This window comes from Mauremys mutica, chromosome 11 (genome assembly GCF_020497125.1).
Source record: "Mauremys mutica isolate MM-2020 ecotype Southern chromosome 11, ASM2049712v1, whole genome shotgun sequence".
NCBI classification, from domain to species: Eukaryota; Metazoa; Chordata; order Testudines; family Geoemydidae; genus Mauremys; species Mauremys mutica.
In genome coordinates, this window is record NC_059082.1 from 4,137,743 (window position 1) to 4,159,941 (window position 22,199).

General features: G+C 45.6%; 1 protein-coding gene across 2 annotated transcripts in view; it reads left to right on the forward strand.

Moving 5' to 3' along the window:
* The window catches only part of ITGA11 (integrin subunit alpha 11), a 230,430-nt gene that overhangs the window by 144,707 nt on the left and 63,524 nt on the right, over positions 1–22,199 (forward strand). For both annotated transcript variants that reach the window (XM_044979500.1, XM_044979499.1), the window contains exons 4-12: positions 630–721; positions 2,163–2,277; positions 4,165–4,292; positions 7,024–7,172; positions 8,433–8,577; positions 10,610–10,775; positions 11,531–11,601; positions 16,022–16,166; positions 20,009–20,157. In XM_044979500.1, the coding sequence (XP_044835435.1) occupies positions 630–721; positions 2,163–2,277; positions 4,165–4,292; positions 7,024–7,172; positions 8,433–8,577; positions 10,610–10,775; positions 11,531–11,601; positions 16,022–16,166; positions 20,009–20,157 (1,160 nt within the window). The remainder of the gene's footprint in view (positions 1–629; positions 722–2,162; positions 2,278–4,164; positions 4,293–7,023; positions 7,173–8,432; positions 8,578–10,609; positions 10,776–11,530; positions 11,602–16,021; positions 16,167–20,008; positions 20,158–22,199) is intronic.

Sequence of the window (22,199 nt, forward strand, 5' to 3'; positions counted from 1 at the left end):
CCGCCAGAGGCCGGGGCCCCCTCCGATGGTGATTTAAAGGGCCAGGGGCTCCCAGCTGTCACTACTGCAATGGAGCCCTGGCCCTTTAAAGCTCCGCCAGAGGCCGGGGCCCCCTCCGATGGTGATTTAAAGGGCCCGGGGCTCCCAGCTGCTGCTATTACAGCCCCAGCTCCAGGCCCTTTAAATCCTGATTTAAAGTGCCTGGGGATTTAAAGGCCTCGCCTCTTCCGGTAGAGGCCACGCCTCTTCTGGTAGAGGCCCCGCCCCCTCGTAAGGACTCCGGAGTGCCGGTAAGTCCTTTAAGTTACTTTCAGACCTCAGAGTGGGTCTTTAACTAAAGATCAAAGCTGCACTGGAAACTTTGGGTGTCAAGATGTCTTGCAGTCCTTCAACTGGATCTGTTCTTACACTTACTAGGATACTCACGGTGGCACAATAAAAATGTGGGATTTTCTGGTTTGTGTTACAATTCTTCTGACCACTTGTGGTCTGCCGAGGTGCTTCGTTCACAATGGTAAAGCTTCGGCCAGCTGTCCAGCCATGACGTATAAAAACATTTCAGAAGCCTGTGTACTAGCCACACGCTGCTGGATGATACAGTGCATCTAACCTTGGTATTCTTTCTCAAGGAAGAGTAACACTCTCCAATGTGTCAGAGCGCAAAGATAACATGCGTCTTGGCCTGAGTCTGACCACAAACCCCAAGGACAAGAGCTTTCTGGTAAGAAATAAGATACTGTCTATAAATAATTGGCTCTTAATATGCAAACTGCCTGGTGCTTTTTTTGGTTTATTGAGTCTCTCTCCTGGACCTCTGCAGCAACGTTCCTCTTGCTATTTGTCTGTCGTTTGTTTCATTAACTTAACCCCAACAGGATTGTTTTATCCAGTTATGAATATAAATGTGAGACCTCCACTTTCCAAGATGGCAGCAGCTTCTCCAGACTGCCAAAGGAAAATGTGTTTTCCAAACACCTATAGTTAACATTTCACGTCAACGTTCTGTTGATCTCAAGGATCAAGCTTTCAGTCTTGGCTTCTATTGCGGCATGCCTCCTTTTGTGCATGGAACAACGAAGCCTTTGCTAGTTGGCATTCATAGGGTCACAATGTCTACACTACACACAAAGCACAGGCTCTTAATCAAGTTTGCGCTCAAGCTCCCCTTCCGTCCACACACAAATCAGTTTGACTCAGGACAGCGAGCACTCAGGACCCACGTCCGAAGATGCTGCTAGCGGAGATCCTGAGTCCTGCTGTGACTTGGGTCCAGCCCTGTCATTTTGCAGTGTGGACATAGCTCAAACTGCAGACCTGAGTCAGAAGGTTTATATAGTGCAGTATGGACGTGTTAGCACGGCCGTGCAACCCAAGTCCAGCAATTGTAAGCCCAGATTTGCAAAGCTCAAACACAGGCTTGGAAACATCAAGTCCCCAAGCCCGAGTCCCAAAGATCCAGCTTTACAATGCAATGTAGACATCCCCTTAGGTTCCTGGGAAATGGATAATGCAAATTGGCTCCACACATTCTTGCTGTTCTGATACTGCCATTTCTGACTCCTGACAAGCTGCCGTCTCCACACTGTCTGCTGCCACTGCCAATGCATACAGATCTAGATCCTTATATGACAAGGTGAGAATTTTTCTAAATCCAGCCCAAAGCCTGGAAGGGAACTCCTCCTAAACAGAAGATATTGGTACAGGATAAAATGCTAGTACACCTTTGCCATGAGCCAACATCCTGCAAGTTAAATCTGCCTTAGCATAACCCACAAACACCCAATCATCCCAAGAGTTCACATATTTTAGAAAGGAAAATACTTGTCACTTCCTTACTTAGGCCATTTTCTCCCTCTGTTTCTGCTTTCTGCACCCCCTTCAGGATCTGTGCCACCACTGGCAATCTTCTCCACATGCGCACAATATTCTTAATGGCTAAAGTCTCATCGTAATTTGCTCTGGAGAAACCCCACGTAGCGTGCTGCTTCATGTAGGCTGAGCTGGCACTGGAGGGGTTTGGCCAGAATAGTCCCCGAGTCGTACATAGGTGCAGATCTCTGATTCTTCGCTGTTGATCTTTATAGCCTGTAAAACAGAGGCTGAGGAAGTGCCAGTTTTTCAACCCCTCACTGATGTTTTATTTTTCTCAATTTTCTTTACAGGCTTGCAGCCCTCTCTGGTCCCATGAGTGCGGAAGCTCTTACTATACCACAGGAATGTGCTCCCGGGTGAACTCCAACTTCAGATTCTCGAAGACCATAGCTCCTGCTCTCCAGAGTATGAGACGCAATCTGTTATGTAGCCTCTAACTCAAACCCTGCTTTTGAAGTTAAATAGAATTTTTGTTCTTTAATCGCTTCGTGCCATTGAGAAAACAAAGTGAAGTCGGGATTTAAAAGGAGGCAAGATAGCAAAGGAAATGATTCGAGAAAGGCGACCCAAAGGGGATCACATGCACAGACATCTGGCCAACATTTTCCTTTTGAGTGACACTTGAGGAAGACAAAGCACCTTATGCTTCGAAAACCAGAAATAAGTGTCCAGCATATTTGATCAGCACCCTGCAGTGTACTGGGAAGGGGAAAGAGGGAAAGAATTCAGGCATTGGCTACACAAAACAAAGCTGATTTGCTGAACAGCTAAAACTGTTGTCCGGTATTTTCAAACCTTGGTGCATAAAGTTAGCCACCTGGCTGCATATTTAGGCGCTAAATAAGTGTCCTGATTTTATGGGCACTCAGCGTCCACACAGCTGCTGTTGGGTTCAGTGGAGGTTCTGGGTTCTCAGCCCCTCTGAAAAATCAAGCCACTTATTTAGCTACCAACACTGACATCCTCTTTTGGGGAAATTTTGACTTGCATCCTGTTGAACAGGCCGCTGATGAGCTGGGGTTTCTTTGGGTGATGGAGGGAGTGAATTCAGAGCCTACTAACATTTTAACAGTATTTTTCTTTAAATTTCCCCTCTTATAATGTAATGTTGTAGGATGAATTTCTCCCATTGGTGCCCCATTTGTGCAAGTTGATGATGTTATTTCAGATATTCTTATCAATCAGAGATGCTGCTATGATCACATTGAGAAGTGTAACTGATACCTTGGAAGAAACTAGATTACGGAGCCTAACTTTATCTTAAAATAATAATTGAACAAGCATGAAATATAAAGTCCTCCTTCCATTTGGAGCAGTTGATATGAGAGCACTCATAGCTCCCTTCCCCGTGGTTTATGAGTTCACTAGACCCTTTTGATAGAATCATGTGCCCACTGATTCATGGCCTGCTCGGTGGTAGCACAAGTCCATCCTTTGCTCCCCCAACAGTTCTCTGAAACACGTCATTCATTCTTATAAAATACGAAGGCATAAAAGAAAGCCATAAGGATAACACTGGACAATGGCAGGCTTCAGAAAGGGAACTGATCAACCCACTGCCTCCTTTTAATCAGCTCATTTGATCAGTCCTTCGTAATGTGTTGCTATTAGACAAAATCCTGAAGTCCTCACTTGATTATTTTTTTTAATCTTTACTGTGACAAAAGCTCCCCTTTTCTTTAGTTGGCGCCAGTACTGATCTATACTATTTACTGAGCACTATCCATGTGCTGAATGCTGTGTAACCATAGAAGAAGGCATGGTCCCTGCCCCAGGAAGTTACAATGCCAGGATCAGATTCTGCCACACTTCCACTGCGTGCATCACCTCCTGCTGGCCCTGATTCTGCATGGTGCGTAGGCATGTGCTTATCTCACACTGAAGTTAAGCATATGCTTAAGCACTTAAGGGCCAATCAAAGGGATGACTCGCAGAGTAAAGTACTACTCAACATGAGTAATGGTGGCAGAATTGGGCCCTAAACATTTGAAGTAATCTAATACACTGGATGGAGGTCCAAATCTGAATTGGAACCAGCAATCTGAGGTTGCTTATGTACAATATTATTCTTAGAAAGTTCTCCAGCTCTCTCCTGCCAGAGCTAACCAGGGGTGTGGGCTCTCTCGATCTCATTTAAGCGAATGTGACCTGAAGGTCTTTACGTATGATTGAAATCAGACTTTTCACACAAATCACAAGAGCGAGTACCTGGCTGCAGGGAATAAAGCCATAAATTTCTACTTTGCAGTTGTTGCCAAGGTCTTTCAATAATATGCTGTGTATTTTCCACAGGATGCCAAACGTACATGGACATAATCATCGTTCTGGATGGATCGAACAGCATATATCCCTGGGTTGAAGTGCAACATTTCCTGATAAACATCTTGAAAAAGTTTTACATTGGGCCTGGTCAGATACAGGTAAGCATGTCCCTGGTCATTCTATGCATTTACGTCTCTGTTCATCCTTGCGATACAGATTTTCCTGGTCTATTTCCTTCGGTGCCAATATACTGCAGCCAATAGAAATACTGCTCATGTTAATGTTCTTAACTGAAATATTGAGTAAGGAACAACCCATGCAATGAAATGGAAAGGAAGGAGGACTGTGAAACTTAATCAGCATTGTGTTGTGTTTATGCAATTTGTAGCAGCTCTGGAGAGTACTCCATCATTTTCTTGCTGGGCCTTAGTGGCTATCTCTACACAGCAAAGAAAAACCCATGGCTGGCCCATGCCAGCCAACTCCGGCTTGCAGTGCTGTTACCCGCACAAAAGATCCCCGTTACTCTCACACTCAAGGGCACTCACCTTTACTCAGTTCCTAGTGCTCCAGGTAAAAAGCACATAACTTTACCCCTCCGTGGGCTCCGGGCTCTATTCCTCCATGGGCTCCAGGCAAACACCCTCTCCCACTGGACTCAGGGCTTAATCTTTTGTGCTTTTACGGGGTCTTTTACCAGTGAAAGAGCCTTACACAGTAATATCCTACATAACCTCTAGTTATTAACAGTCACCAAAAACAGAATGCAGACACTACACAGACAGTACTCACCACTCCCAATAAGACAGATGAACTTTTCTAGATGGCCAGTCAGGATCAGGTCCATCTTGAGGACTCCAGTTTCTGCCCTGTGTCAGTGGCAGAGTGTTGAGGTCTGGCAGCTCTGATATTTGGGGCTGTGTCCTGGAGTTGGTTCCCAAAGAACTGCCTTTTGGACCCCAGTTTATATAGTGATATTTGATTCCTTTTTAGCTGTACCTTAACCAATCATTATACTAACATTTTACTAACCAATCCTAACATAGTGTAACAAAGTTCTCTAACCAATCCTATCCCACCACCTTAATTGATTTACACCCAGCAAAATTAATTATGTAACAGACAGAAACAATTAAGGAACCAGACAGACCATACGGATAAACAGTAGGGAAGTGGGGACCATAATGACAAAGCAATAAAGAAATGAGGATTTCACAGCCACAACTATTGAGAAGTGATTTCTCGACCGACAAGCTGCCATCAAACTATGTTTTCTTTAACCATGTTAAGATCTGTTTCTTTATCTGGTGATAGCGGGTGCCATTAGGATGGGGTCTCCTTTTTAACAGCCTGATATGACATTGTTTTAATGTAATTGCGATGGAATGTGAGGATGTGACTTCCTGCTTCTCCGCTAATGGCTCCTGCTCAGCTGCTCTTTTAATCTGGCTGCAGACAAAGGCCATAGCCTTACAGGGCAGTTTCATTGCTATGTAGACTTTTGGGCTCAGTCCAGAGCCACAGATCTGGGACCCACCCACCTCGCACAAGAGCCCCAGTTCAAGCCTGAGCGTCTACACAGCAATGAAACAGCCCCGCGGCCAGAGCCCGGCGAGCCTGAGATGGCTGGCATAGGCCAGCTGCAGGTGTCTAGTTGCTTTGTAGACATACCCATTATGGCTGATGTTGGTACCTAGGTTTGTGACTGAAAAGCCAGTAAGAGTAAGGGGGATACGACATAAGGATTTCAGCCAATTCTGAGTCCCCAAAAAACTGCACAAAGAGCCCCCCTGTACGTCCTCAACAAGAGAAGACACAGGTCAGGATTATGGGGCCAGAGGACCTGGTCTGCACAACTGAACACCTAGGTTCCCAACCACAACACCACCCCTCTTCCCTTGGCAGTTTGAGCATGAGTGACAGCTGGCCAGAATATGGCCCCACCATTAATGCTGGCTTTGTATTGTCAGCTGTCATTTGGGGGGAAATATGGAGCAGAATTTGACTGAGTTTAACTTTAACTGTGGGCAGAGATGACTGTGGTGAGAACACGCTGAAATAGAGTCTTCTCTGCCAGTTATGCGTAAAAAGACGTCCAAAAGTTCCCCTTGCAAAAGGACGGATTCTAAGTCCCAGCAGAAACATGGCTGAGAACAGTTTGTTTGCCAGATCTTCTTGTTTGGAGCAGAACTTGTTTAGCGGCTGATCTATCTTCATGCACTTTTAATGGACTATCATTAATTTCCACACTAATATTGGCAGAGCTGCTACTGCAAACTCTTTTTGGATTCACTTATTTACATTGTCAGTGCCAAACCTCTAGCACTATTAAAAGACCAACAGCTTCCTGCCTTCCTTTTCCCTTCTGTGCTTCATTGTTCCCTGGGCTCAGAAACGGCTGGGCTGTTGGTTTTCCCTACACAGAATTAGGAGACCTTTGCAGCTAGTTTTGGGGCTATGCAACAGGTGTACCTGCAAAAAAGCTTCTGTTCTTGTGCGTAGACTCGCACACAAACGGCTATGTGACCTTGCTCCTTTTCAATGTCTTTGAATTGTAGGGTTCCCTGGTGCACTTTTTTCTGTGCAGGTCACTAAATAAACCTATATTATTATCACAGCAGTGGACATACCTGTTAGTCCAATTACCTGTAGCACAGAAGCAATGTAAGTATGGAAAAACCTGGTTTCGTTGCAGATGGCCCCATTACTACACACCCGAACTCCTAATCCCCACATTTCTAGTAAATCATACAACAGTCAGTTATATATAACTATATACTGTATATTAACTGAAATTATACCTGATCACTAAAACAGGTTCTTTGTTTCTCGAGTGACTGCTATGAGGTGTGGTATTTGCATTCTTTGTAATGCTCCTTTAATTCCTAGGTTGGAGTTGTTCAGTATGGAGAAGACGTCGTGCATGAATTTCATTTAAATGACTACAGGTCTGTAAAAGATGTGGTGGAAGCAGCTAGTCACATAGAGCAGAGAGGAGGTACAGAAACCAGGACAGCATACGGGATAGAATTTGCTCGGTAAATCACAAATAGGGACTCATGTTTATTCTAATTACAAGTTTTTCTTTCTTTCTTTCTTTCTTTCTTTCTTTCTTTCTTTCTTTCTTTCTTTCTTTCTTTCCAGGTGTTTTGAAAAGACTATTGTTTAAATAGTCTCTGAACTAGGGGATATTTCCAGACAAAGCCATAATGATACTTTGTAACAGAATATATCCAGCTCAATCTGCCACTGCAGCCGAACCCAGGAGGAGGGAATCAAGAGTTACGTGACATCCCCCAACTCCTGAAACTGGTTGGGATCATTTCAGCCCCTGCCCAGTGGTCCCCAGGGGCGTCTTCCACCAGCCAAGCATTAGCACCCCCAACATACCTCTGTCCTGGGGCTGGGATAAGGGGGCATAGACCTGGCTACTGTAGTGGTGCTACACTAGACCAGGGAAATCCCCAACCTGTTGATTAAGTTGGTTTTCTGCATGCTTTGTGCTGAGCAGGAGGAAAGGACTCAGGCCCATTTACTTCAGGGATATCTCTTTCTGAACCTAACCTGGGTTGCACTGTTCAGATCCAGAGTCAGACCAGAAATATGAACTAGCCCAGTGGCTGAAGGAGTTCTGATCTGAGAGTGCCACCCAAACGTGCCGCAGCAGAGCTCTATAAAGACCAGAACCAGCCTACAGTTCAGATCTTGTGTTTTCTTCACCCTGTCTCTTCCTCTTTTGTTGCAGAATTGCAAGTGGTGCGAGATTAGTAGGAATATTGACCACTAAACCACAGCACTATCGCCCTTAATTTACAACCAAATTTGTGGGCACTTTTTAATACAAAGACTGAGCCAGATTCTGATCTGTTATATGATGTAAACCTGGAGCAAGTCCTCTGATTTAATGGAGTTGTTCCACAGGGAGATTACAAGTGGGTCCACTATGAGGAAATATTGCTTATTAACACCAAAAAGCTTCCAGAGAATCCCATATTTTGTTGGATTTCCTTTTTAATTTAAGAACTCGCAGCCCATTAAAATAACATTTTGTGGTTTGTGAGTCGACCCCAGGGTAGATTCCTGTTGATCTGAATGGAATGAGAATCTTACAATTTGTTCAGGTTAAACCGGAGTTCAGCCAAGAAAAGGGTTTTTTCATGTAAGTGGCACAGGCCAAATGTGATGCATGTGAAACACACCCAGCATGGCAATGTATATCAAGGTATGTTCTGATCAGAAGAAACCTCTTGCAGCCAGCCTGCTGCTCTGCACAGCCCAATATTTCCTTTTCATTTCAGCTCAGAAGCCTTTCAGAAAGGTGGGCGAAAGGGAGCAAAGAAAGTGATGATTGTAATAACCGATGGGGAATCCCATGACAGCCCGGACCTGGAGAAGGTGATTGAAAACAGTGAGAAGGACAATGTCACCAGATATGCTGTGGCAGTAAGTCACTCTCCTATAACAATACATTGTAGCTTCTCCATAGAGACCCACTAAGCTTGGCATCTGCCCGAGCTTCCCCATCTGTGAAATGGGTACAGATAGGTAACAATACAGGGGCATTCTTCTTCTTTGCCTTGTCCCATTGGTCCAGGTTGGCTGCTCCTCTTCTTCATCCCAGATTTATAGACTCTTAGACTTTAAGGTCAGAAGGGACCATTATGATCATCTAGTCTGACCTCCTGCACAACGCAGGCCACAGAATCTCACCCACCCACTCCTGTAACAAACCTCTAACCTATAAGATGAGGGTGGAGGCCAGAAGATCCCCACTTAGGGTCAGGAACCAGGCACCTCTACTGCCCTGACAGAGAGGCAAGGGTCCAAAGGTCAGGTGCACTAACAGCTAGGCCGCATAGCCCTCCAGCCCCCCTATCCCAGTGTGCTCTCACTGTGACGTTGCACTCCATATGTTTTATGGAAATATGCTAATGAGTGTGAATATAATGTAACTGAATATGCTTCATGAAAAGGTCTCTTGTAAAGTATCATTACAAAGCTTATAATCTACTGAGTGTGCTCATCCTAGTTGTATGTATGTATCATTCTTGTATCTCAAGCTAGAAATCTAAAGTATTACTCTGCATAGTTACAATAGGACTTCAAAGTGTGGGCCATTAATGGTGGCTTAGAATCTTGATGGCTCCCATTAACTAGGACAATTGGTTGTGAATGGCTCTTTTTATTCGCAAACTTTCCTGGGTACATGCAGGCCAACCCTGAAAGAGTGGAAAATGAGTTCTTACAGTGACATGTGATCATGTCACCTGGTCCTAAAATCCATCTTAGACCTGGTGCTTTTCCATTTAGAAGGCAGGGGTGGGGACCCAGAGAGAGACAAAGGATACCCACCTTGTGCCAAAGCTATAAAAGGGGGTGAACAGAACAAAGGGGGCTGCCAGTCATGAGAAATCCCCTAGTTACCACCTGAGCTGGAACTAACAAGGATTGAACTAGGGGAAAGGATTGGGCTCAGACTAAGAAGGAGTCTAGCCTGTGAAAGAAGCTTATTGGAACATCTCTGAGAGTGAGATTTACCTGTATTCAGTTTCTTAATGTATTAGGCTTAGACTTGCATGTTTTGTTTTATTTTGCTTGGTAACTTACTTTGTTCTGTATCAGAGGGGTAGCCGTGTTAGTCTGGATCTGTAAAAGCAGCAAAGAATCCTGTGGCACCTTATAGACTAACTTACATTTTGCAGCATGAGCTTTCGTGGGTGAATACCCACTTCTTCGGATACAAGAAGAAGTGAGTATTCACCCACGAAAGCTCATGCTGCAAAACGTCAGTTAGTCTATAAGATGCCACAGGATTCTTTGCTGCTTTTACTTTGTTCTGTCTGTTATTACTTGAAACCACTTAAATCCTACTTTTTATACTTAATAAAATCACTTTTGTTTATTAATTAACCCACAGTAAGTGATTAATACCTTGGGGGAGCAAACAGCTGTGCATATCGCTCTATCAGTGTTACAGAGGGTGGACAATTTATGAGTTTACCCTGTATAGCTTTATACAAAGTAAAACAGATTTATTTGGGGTTTGGATCCTATTGGAAGCTGGGTGTCTGGGTGCTGGAGATAGGTAACTTGCTGAGCAGTTTTTGGTTAAAGTCTGCAGCTTTGGGGGCGTGGACCAGACCTAGGTCTGTGTTGCAGCAGGCTAACCTGTCTGGCTCAACAAGGCAGGGTTCTGGAATCCCAAGCTGGCAGGGAAAAGGAGCCCAGAGGTCGTTTCAGCATGTCAGGTGACTGTCCCAAGGGGGTCTCTGTGACCCAGCCCGTCACACTCACTTCCTGATCTCAGCCTGTCATTGAATTGCAAGTACAAAACGCAGGGACTGATTTTATGGATGTCTATGGCACCTTTGTAGAGGGAGGCTTCCCTTTTGAAAACCTGTCCCTTGGCATCTTGGGAACGCTATGTCCATTATGTGGAAAAATTAGACGACTTATTTTTGTTTTTCACATCCAGGTTCTGGGGTATTATAATAGAAGAGGAATCAATCCAGCAGCATTTTTGAAAGAAATAAAATTTATAGCAAGTGATCCAGATGACAAGCACTTCTTTAATGTCACAGATGAAGCGGCACTTAAGGATATTGTGGATGCACTGGGAGAGAGGATATTTAGTTTGGAAGGTGAGTGGTGTACATTTCCTTCATTCTAACTGGTTTATAGTGTTTCTAACTTCCGCATATTCCTACAGACCATCTTCAGTTTTAGGATAAATCTGCGTGTTTCTTTGTTAGCCAACCAAACATTTGACCTTCTAACTAAAATGGAGTCTGCTGGGCATTTTCCTAACATTAATAACATCATGCTTTGTTAATTAAAACAACTGCATTGAAAGACAGTGTACCTCCGACATAAGAGGAGCAGCAACAATTCCCAAATTAAGGTTGCCTAACATTTTCCATTATGAAAAAATCTTTGCAACCTTTATTGGAAGATCTTTAATGCTTCCAGCAGGCTTTTGAAATTTGCAGGGGGATAGTCTGGCAGTCAGTTTGGTGCCTTTTACTGACCCATGAAAATCCATTCAGATTTGGCCATGTTCTAAGCAGTGAAAAGTCACCATATTCTGAAGGTGTATAGCATATGTAAGGTGCAATCATCTAAACCCGTATTCCTTTGTAACTGTGTGGACACCTGTGAGAAAGTGAGGCACTGCTACACAGGCATATTTATTCACCGGGCTAGATCCTTAGCTGGTGTGAATTGGGGTAATTCTCTTGAGTTCAGTGAAGTTACACCAGTTTACCCCAGCTGAGGAATTGGCCTTTCCTGTTCTGAAGTTACAGGGGGAGGTGGTAGTTCATTGTGCCTAATTCCATTCGGTAACTGGCGAGCTCCCCAGGACAGGTCTTTAATTTTAACGTCTCTTTTATTCTAGGTACCAACAAAAATGAAATTTCCTTTGGACTTGAAATGTCCCAGACTGGATTTTCATCACACATTGTGGAAGTAAGAGAACAGATTTGTTTTTCTCTCCCATTCAAGTATTTTTTTTGCAGGTAACTGTCCTATGGAAAGCAGATGTAGTGACTTTTGGTTTAATGGTGTATGAATCCATGTTGCAAATACATGACCCAGAAGGCTCTGAGGTGTGTTAGGGTTTGGAGATAGCTCAAGGTCTTGATCCCTGAGGAGGAGTCTATTTTTCCTGTTGTACATTGATACTAACTCCCAGAGTAAATGTCCTGAATGTTTCTGGTGTGTTTCCGTTTCACTCTTGATGGAAAGAGGTGCCATTACAGAGCTGACACACTGATTTTTAAGAATGTGTGGGGTGAACGTTGAAATGAAAGTCATTTCTCTCTGGAGCTGATGGGCCAAATTCTACCCTGGCACAACTCCAGCAAAGTGTGGGGAGTTGCGTTCACGCACTCTGTGCCTGCATTTTCCTTTTAAACCTTACCTAACCAGTCCAGTGCATTCCAGAGATGTCAGCTGAGGTTTTCTTAGTGGCAACACTTACTCAGTAGGAATAGCCGAAGGGAGCAGTGAGTGCCAGATTCCTTGATAGCTGGAATCAGCGCTGTGAATCGATCTGACTCCTCCCTGGAACTTGGGTGGAAGTCCAGGCTTTCCAGAATGTTTAGCCGATGTTTATAAACACAATCTTTACTGGTCTCATCTCAAAATAGGAGGACAAATGAATTAGTGGTCTCAGTATTTATACATATATATTTAGTTAATAGCTTTAGCTGGAGAGGGACTAGCAAACGTTTTATACAAGCTAGTGTTGACAGCTGAAATAGACAAGGCAAAGTGGGGGTGGGGAGAAAGTGCTGTTATCCTCACAACAGAAGCATAAGAGGTTTGTCCCAGGGCACAAGGGGAATCTATGGCAGAGCCCAGAATTTGAACCCAGACCTCCTGCATCCATTCCTTTCCAAGGGGACGTTAAACAAGGGGGGATAGATGGGACTGAATCAGAGTGACTGGAGGAAATGGTGGGCTGGCTGGCTGGGCAGTCACTGCAATGGCTAACTCACATGGCAGCGTTACCGGTGTCCCCTGCACTTTCACATCTGACTAGTGCTGTGCTCTTCACCCTGTGAGAGCCTCTGGCATTCCCATCCCTCCCCAGCTGGGACCTGCATCTCGACAGGGTGCTGCTGCCTAACGAGAGGGACCCTCACTCTGCAAGGGATGCAGGTTGGGGGGTGGCTTCCCACTGCCCACCTGTGTCATGCCAGCCACAGTTTGACCCCATTGCCATTGTTCCTTTTCTGGATGAGTCCAGCCCCTTTCACGTGACACGTCAGGAAGCAGGGAGGAGGAAGGGGGTTCCTGGGGCTCGGCCCTTTGACACAGAAGGAGAGTAAAGGCCATGTGTTGTGCTCAGGCTGCATCCAAGACTCCATCTGCAGTCAGAGGCTGATCCAGAGCCCAGGGAAGTCAATGGGAGCCTTTCCTTTAAGTTCCTATAAGTTCGGTGGACTTTGGATCAACCTAAAATGAGGGTGGTTCTGGCTTTAAAAACCCAGCACAGCTTGAAATATTTACAGCCAACCAAATGCGAGAGCAGGTTGAGCAGTTAAATCAGATAGTGTATTATGGGGCCATTAGTTATATATAAACTTGGCGATGGAAACACGACTACAGACACAATCTCAAATGTTACCCAGAAAATGACTTTCTCCAGCTCTGTTTCCTCTCTTTGTTTTCCATCCTGCCTTTCTCTGCACCTGCTAACAGCTGCTGTCCAGCACCCGTTGTACTGCCAGGAGGGTAGCTGAGGAGCTTCCTCTGTAGCCAGTGCTGCTACTTCTCTGCCAGAAGAATCAACAGCTTTTAACCAGTCTCCAGCCTTGCTTTGTTGTTTGCTTAAGGACAGAGTTTTTTAGTAGTCTTGCCAAAGCTGAAAAGATTGCAGGAATTGGCACGTCTGAGAATATTTCAGTCGCTAACTTGGCTCTTGGATTTCATTCACATGGCTTAACTGCTTTTAAATGCTAGATGTTCTTCTAAACACATCTAGTACACTACTGAAATGCAATGTTCCAAGGTGCAAAAGACAATGCTGCTAGAATCAGTTGGACTCTTGGAAATGAAAAGATCATTGAAAAGACAGGGCTTGATTGGAAACATCGTTACAGTAGTTTTAGATATATACCTTTCTGTGAATGCTTTGGAGACTTGCTTCCTTGAAGCTTTACTTGCTACGTTCATCAGTCTTTCTGAAAATAACAAGTGTGATTTGTGGGAATAACTTTTTCTTGTTTTTCCTATAACCTATAGTTATAGTCATCAAGCCAAATAAATACACTGCTGAGGAATTAAAATTTAAGGAAAACTTCCCCAAAAAAAGAGCTGATACATTTCCTACAGGGGAAAACAACTAATTAGATTCTTCTCGTTACTCTCATTGATTTCAAACATCTGGCTTTAATCAGGATTTGCCCATATGTCCCATGAGGGGAATAATTGTATCTACATGGTAACAAACATTTTAAACAAAGAGAGGGACCCAAAAATTAACCTTGAATCCGCCCCACCTGTTCCTTCTGAACGTGTGTGGCAGAGCCGAGGGAATCCAATTTGAATCCCCTTATCTGAATCTGATATTATGGATTTGGTTTGAGGTCTGATCCAAAACTGAGCCTGCTTTCCTGTTCTGGTAGAATCAGCTAATCTCAGGAGATTTCCATTGCTTGGGGTAAAAATCTCAGGAGACCAGCTGAGGAGATTTCAGGACCATCAAACCAAAACTGTAGTCCAAGCTTGACACAAACCCTGACCCTCTTTCACATCCAAACACTGCACCCTGGGCCCAACATCAACAGCTATGGACGGAGCCAATTCAAAATCAGATGCGGAACTGAAGTAGTGATGGCTCCCATGTAAATCACTGGCTAAATCCACATTCATTTCACTGGGAGCAGGATTGGGGCAGAAGGGTGGGGCCGGGGCACTGGTGCGGTTTAGTGGCCCAATCCCATTGTCTTCCAAAGGCAAAGGGATGTGCTGCCAAGTCATAGAGCCTCTTTTGAAAATTCCACCTTAAATCTCTAAAAGGCCATGGCCGGGGTTTTAACGGAAGCTTAGTACCTTGGAAATCATCGTTACAGCGCTTTCCTTAGCCTGGTTATCACCCCACTCCCTGCTGGGTCTCCTTGTTATGGGAACCTGCAGGAGTTTCAGTGCTGCGCACACAAGTCGGTGCCATCTGCTCCTCACTGTTCGCAGTGAGGGCAGTGACGTTATCTGAGGAAAGTTTGAATCCCAGTTTGCCATCTGCTCTGAAACGAAAGGCCCCAGAGCTTGCACTGCAGGCCTGCTTTATTTCATTATTTTTAGCACAGGATCAGGATGCTCTTAGTCAGACTTTGGTTTTAGCCGTACTTATGATTAAACTTCTGCAGGGCTGAGGACAGGCTGGCTGCGGCAACGTGTTATTAGATGACTGAGCATGGAGGGCCGCTACCAGCAGTCCCAGAGCTGATTGTTCGGGTTCTGTCAATAATGGGTCCAGCTCTGCTGTGTTTGGCACGGGACCCAAAGGGGACAGGAAAAGTTGCTTTAAGTCACCTTTGTGCTTCCCCAATCCTGGAAGCTGGCTGGGGGCCAGTTTGAGGCCTGATGTAACTTAAGGCAGCCCATGGCACAACCCCAACATGCCCCTGAGGGATGCTGAGCCATTGGCACCAGGGCAGGTTTCTGCCTGCTGGAGCAGCGCAAAGCAGATCGGACCCATCGGACCCATCGGGCTTCCTTACTCTCGGCAGGCTCAGCAAACCTCGGCGGGCTCAGGGATGAGGTTTAACAAAGGTGGCAGGCTTTATCCTGCAAGTCCTTGTGCCAGGTGCTGCACTCCGGCGTGCGGGGGGCAGAGACACGCAGGCACTAGCGGTGTCCTTCTCCCTGAGCAGGCGTGACGCTGAAGCTCCTGGTGCCCCCACTGCCTTATTTCAGGTGCACTGAATATAAGAGGGGGTGGGTCTATGTGGAGAATGGGTGTATCTGAGCAGACTTGGCACTGAGTGCAACAAGTAGGGCAAGCAGTGACACTCCCTTCGGTGGCCAGGTGCTGCTACCAGGAAGGATAACCTGGCCACCTCGCAACTGCTCTCATTGGTTCAGAGCAGGATTTCCTTGTGCTCCCAGACAGGATCCTCACCTCGCGCTTGTGGGCCCCACACTGCACCAGCACCATGCAGGGTCGGGCTTTAAATGCATCTTAAAAGGAAACCCAAGGTCGGCCCCTTTTTGGCACCACTTCACTGTTGCTGGGTGATTTCGTATCTCCGCTGGTTTCTGTCTGTCATTTGCTCAGTTTGACTTGATTCACGAGGTGTTTGGTGTTTGCACTGAAACCACCTTCAGCAGCCACAGGTCCAGATGACAAGATCCTCTAAAGGTTTTGTGTTCCCCGCAGGATGGGATTTTGCTTGGGGCCGTAGGAGCGTATGACTGGAATGGAGCAGTGCTCAAAGAAACCAGCAGTGGAAAAGTCATTCCTCATAGGGAATCGTATCTCCAGGAATTCCCGGAGGAGCTGAAGAACCATGGAGCATACCTAGGTAAGGAGATTACACAAAGCAAGTTGGTTTCACGAATTAAATTCATGATTTTTGCCATTTTTCGACCATTTCTGCCAGGCCAGGTGGAAAGTGCAGACTCTTTCACAGCAGACCCAATTTGCCAGTGCTCAAAGAAATACCTGTCCAAGCAAAAATATATTGCTATGTACCCAGCTGTGCAGGCAGCCAAGACTGTGCTTGTGTGAGAGAGATACTACCCCCAGCTCACTGGTAAAGCCGACTGACTATCGAACTAGTGGAGGATCCAGAGGAAAGCCAAAGCCTACAGGAATATACAGTATACAGAAGCAATATACATGCAGGAGTTCTGATCCTCTGGGTCACCTGCGGTTCTTAATGGGGGCTTTAAAAAATACTGATGATATGTCATGGGTAAAGACGAAATATCTGCTGTGCTGATCACCTCTATATGCAGCTGTTGGAGTCCATGAGCAATAATATATGCCTGGTTTTCAAAATGACGTCTACTGATGTGAACTGGGAGCGACACGCTGCATGGAAACGGTCTTCTCGGCCTGGCAGGAAACAGAATCGGAGATTACACCGTAAGAGCTCAAAGATGCCAAAGCTCTCCTCTGTGAAACCAGGCAGAATAACAGCCCCCAGGCACAACATTCTCCTCCAAAAAAATGGGAGAACGTAACAAAGAGGCTAATTGTTACAAACTGAGTATCAGTTTGTCTGGCTATTGCTGCGTTCACCGTACCTGGACCAGAGACAGGCTTTCAAATAGCACAAGGCCAGCTCCCGTTACACCATGCTGCGGTGGCTGGGGATGGGAGCACTGATTGGCTTTCTTCCTTAATAGCCCCAAATGGATCAGATATGAAAAACAGAACGATCTGAGAAAGGCTGGACAATCACGTGTCCTGGACCAGTGACAGTAAAGGGGGGTGGCAAGATTCCCCTGCACGAGGACCCTCTGGTGTAGACTGGTGGATGAGGCCAAGCTGAGGACAAACAGGGTCCCTGCCAGGGGATTGGCTGCATGTCCAGCAGCACCAGGATCAGAGAGCAAAGGTTCTGTAAAGCTACATGTGCACCCACCCTCCTGACCTTTGTTGAGTGCAAATAGGTGAGCTCCGGGAACTTGCCCTGCAAAGCCGTATAGACAACGTTGTTTTGTACACATGGTGACAGACATAAGATAAATTGATGGGCCAAAACAGAACCTCTCATTCTAACCCCTTTAAGTGTGATTCCTGAATTCCCAGATTGGAAACCTCCCCTATGAATTGGTTCTGAGTGCCTTCAGTCCCATAAATGCCCCAGGCTGGACAACATGTAACGCCATCCTTAACTAAACTCTTCCTTGCTGGGGGAGGCACTAGCACAACTGCTGGGCACGCCTGCTGCATGGAAAAGTGTCCAGGTGAAAACTTCAGCAAAGTCCCTCCAGGCCAGATTATCAGTGGCCTCCTGCAGGTGCACGAGACTGGGCGAAGGATGCAGCAGCTCTGTTCACCCAACCCTTTGGACTCCCCTCTCTGGGGCAGCCACAACCCTCAGCCGGCCTTTCATGAGTGCCAGGTGTGAGAGAGGCCTTCACAGCCCAGAGGGAGAGCAGCTGGTTGGACTCACTGGCTGATGGCTGCCCTAGGCCAGTTCTGGGGCACCCATGCTGTATCCCTAATAAACATGGGTAATGCTTCTCCATGCAGTGTCCTCCATCCTCCACCCGCTGCAAACCCCACCCGACACAGCGTCAGGATAGACGGCAAATCCGATTTCTATCCAACGTCTCTAATATTTCTCCATCTTCCAGAATGATAAGGGATATTCATCAATATCATCAGTAATTCTCCTCGGTCTGTTATTACAGATAACTGCGTGCCTGCCTCTCTTCGTGATCTGCCCTCTCCTCACTTATATATAGTGATAAAGAGGCGAGCGAGTACCTCTTGCATCCTAACGCTGTTTGTCGTTATCTCTTTTCTAGATAACATCTAAAGCACCTGCCTAGCCCAAGAACAGTGTAATCATTTAAACAGGGATTTACCAGACATTGGAGTTGCTTGTGTAATTACTTTGATACTCAGCCAACCCTGATCTATAGATTTCACGGCCACACTTTAGATCAAGGTTACATTTATGAAGGATGTTAATAAATGATTAATAGATGCTATAAGCCTTGCATGAGTATATGTGTTACAGATTATTATAACAACATCGTCTACCGATGGGCTAGATCAGTAATTTTCAACCTGTGGTCCGTGGACTCCAGGGAGTCCACAGACTGTCTAAGGGGTCTGCAAAAGGTTGTTACCATAGAACAGTGGTTGTCGACTTGTGGTTCACAGACCATGTCTAAGATTTCCAAAGGGGTCCACATCTCCATTTGGAATTTTTTAGGGGTCCACAGATGAAAAAAGGTTGAAAACCCCTGGGGTAGATGATTATAAACACCTTATTGATACATTGGACTCTATAAGAATTGACTAAACATTTATTAAAACGTATTAATCACCTCTAACCCCTTTGTAAACTATCAATAAATGTACCCTTCATATAAAGTGTGACCAATTTCATTAGCAAAATCTAACCTTGCCTTCCTGGCTCATGCAGTAGATTAGCTTAGAACAAGAACTATAGATTCTGTGGCTAAGGTAAAGCCAATCACTGGGGTCCAGCTGGCTCATTCAGGGGGATATAATTCAGAACCTTTGCCTGTTTCATGTTCTCCATTTGTATACAGGACACACCCGTATTTAACAGCAGTCACTGACCTCCTGGAGTTTTCAATTCATAGGTGCTGGGTTATTTACTAAAGTGTTCTCCGTGGAGTCACAACTTTTTATAGCACCCATTAGTGTGGCATCAAATATCAGTCAACTCTTTTACGCTTGTGCAGTCTTCTCAGACCTGATTTGTGCTCTGCTCGGAGGATGCCTTACATAGCACCACACTCAGCTGCGTGGAATCATGCCTTAATGGTTTGTATCCAAATACAGTGTTATGGTTTGTATAATTGTATATAAACCGTGAAGTAAGCTGGCTATCAGGAAATGTAATGGACTTACCTGCTACTGCAATATTATTCTGCATTCGATTTGCTAGCAGCACCTACCCTTGCAAATTCTAGTAGTAATCTAAATGATCCAGGAGATGGAATGAAGGGACCTGAGCAATAAATTCTAGGCACTTCAAAACATGAGGTTAGAGTTGTCAGGTTTGTTTGAATGACTTTATCTTTCTGAGAGCTCCTGGTTTCCAGTTTGCTGATCTGGGAGGCAGCTGGAGTTAGGTTAACAGCCTGAAACTAATCAAAACCAGATGGTCAGCCAACAGTGTTGCAATAAAGGAAGAGATTCAAAGAGTGGAGTGAGCAATGAAATGATAAGCACGGACGTGGACAAATTCAGACTGGGAATCCGGCATAACTTTTTAACAGTGAGAATAATTAACCATTGGAACAATTTTACCAAGGGCCGTGATGGATTCCCCATCCCTGGCAATTTTTTAAATCAAGATTGGATGTTTTTCTACTATATCTGCTCTAGGAACTATTTGCAGGGAGTTCTCTGGCCTGTGTTACACAGGAAGTCAGACTAGATAATCACAATGGTCCCTTCTGGCCTTGGAATCTATGATTCCATCTGTCTATTCGGACCCAAATGGGAAAAATCTAATCAGGACACTTATTTTCCGGCTAGAAAACACAATGTGTAATTGATTTAGCAGGTTTCTGGTATTCAGATTTGTCTGTGTCATTTGTCACATCTGTTCGGGACAGTATTCAGCCCGGGAGGTCATTCCCATGTTGGCGCTTCTTGGAGCTTCATTTCCAGGTTGTGCTCACCTTGTGTTTCCATGTCTTGTAGGTTACACAGTCACCTCAGTGATGTCTCCAAAGCATGGAAGGATTTATGTAGCAGGAGCTCCCAGGTTCAACCACACTGGGAAAGCAATTATTTTCACAATGCACAGCAACAGAAACCTAACTATTCACCAGTCTTTGAAAGGAGAACAGGTAAAACATAAGGAGATACATGGTACAGATCTATGGGGCAGACTTCTGAAATAGGCTTGATTGAATGCACTACTGTATATGGCTGTTATCATTAGTCCTCGGGTCCTATGTATATTTCTCATCTATCTGACCTGATGGACAAAAGGTCAGATCTTCATCTGATGTAAATGGGCTCCATTGACCTCAGTAGAATTACACCCATTTACATCAGCTGGAGATCTGGCCCAAAGGCTTTGTAACACATTTTGTGGTTTAAAAAACCCAGTAACCACTACATTTTATTCTGAATTTTTTAAGTTTCTGATCAGGAGATTTGCTTGTTTCCCCACTCCACTCAGTGGAAACCTACCAATATTTTGTTAAGCAATCTTGGTAGCTTCTGGTTGCCTCCATGAATTCTGAAGAAACAGATTTGGGTGCTCCCTCCATGGTCTTTGTCTCCCTCCCTGTGCAGATTACTTTTCTGTTATGATGAAATGAAAGCTAGATATTTTAACAAATCCATCACCACCTAGGGATTTCATGGCTCTCACTGTGCTGGCAACGCTGACTTTCACAGCTGTAGCAGGGATAAAACGCAGGTCTTCCTATTTCAGACAGGTGTGAGCAAAAGGAGGGGGTTATTTTTAGTTGTTTCAAACCCAAGGTCTTTGATACATTGTTCTGCAGGTTGGCACCTATCCAGTAGTGGGCAGTGTTGTACACGTATACACACCCCACCCACCAGCAAGTGCAGTAGAATATGGAAAGAATCTTATTCTGTGCATAAAACTTATAGAAGGTTGCACCCTGTGTTGCGTCTGTAGACCAAGCTCATTTAGGGTGATAGCAGACAGCAAGTGTGAAAAATCGGGACGGGGAGGGAGGTAATAGGAGCCCATATAAGAAAAAGTCCCAAATATCTGGACTGTCCCGATAAAATCAGGACATCTGGTCACCCAAAGCTCATTGCGCACACCAGGGGTTTCTTGCCTCCTTCCGTTCCCCTCCCCCACAAGCGCTTCGTGTGCCACCCTCCCATCCCCCTCTACTTCAGGGACTCCCTACAACCTCACCCACCCCCTTCCTCATGCTAGGGGTCTGAGTGTCCCCATCCCCACTTCCCCCATTCTTCCCACCACCCTGCGTGCACTCCAGTGCCCTCTCCCTCCCCCTCACCATTCTTTCTGTCTGGGAGCTAAGTCTTGCAAGGTGCCAGCATGCTGAAGTCTTGGGGGGATGGGGGGTGGGCAGAGCTGAGAAGGGGAGCACTGTTGTGCTGGAAAGTGTTAATAGCTGCCATCAAAGGGTTTTCCGAACTATCGACATTCCAGAGGCAGTTGAAGGTACTAGCTCTGCCCACCAGATTCCAGGGGATCCGTGGCCCCTTTTTCCTCCTCCTGGTTTTCCCCCAGAATCACTAGGGTTCTGATCACTGGTGCCTAGAACATTCCCTGACGTTTTGGAATTGATCAGGTGCAGCATTCTAAAGTTATTGCAGGACAGACAGACAGATGCCATTGGGTCGAGTGTCAGGCCTTGCTTCACTCGACCAATGACGGTTACACAATGGAGATGTCTGCACAGGCACAAAAGCCCCACGGTGCGGCCATGGCAGGCCCAGGTCAGCTGGCTCGAGCTCGTGGGACTAAAAATGCAGTGTAGACATTTGGGCTCAGGCTGGAGCCAGAGCTCTGGGACCTTCCACCCTTGCAGGATCCCAGAGCTCAAGGTTCAGCCTGAGCCTGAACATCTACACAGCAATTTTTCAGACCCAGAGCCCAGCCCCCCCCACCCCACCCCCCCGAGCCTGAGTCAGATGACATGGGCCATCTGTGGGTTTTTTATCCCCACGTAGACACAGCAAAATAGACTCGCAACCTCCTTCTTCTCCAAGTAACCTTCTTCTTTTATCTTACGCCTCTGCCTCTTTTTTTTCTAAATCACCTCTGCACTCATGCCACATATAATGCAGCAGCTTAGAGCACCCTCCCGCCTCTGTGTCATGCTAAAAGCAGCTCCCTTGCATACATCTGCTGCACCTTCTGCTGTCTGTCTGCCCT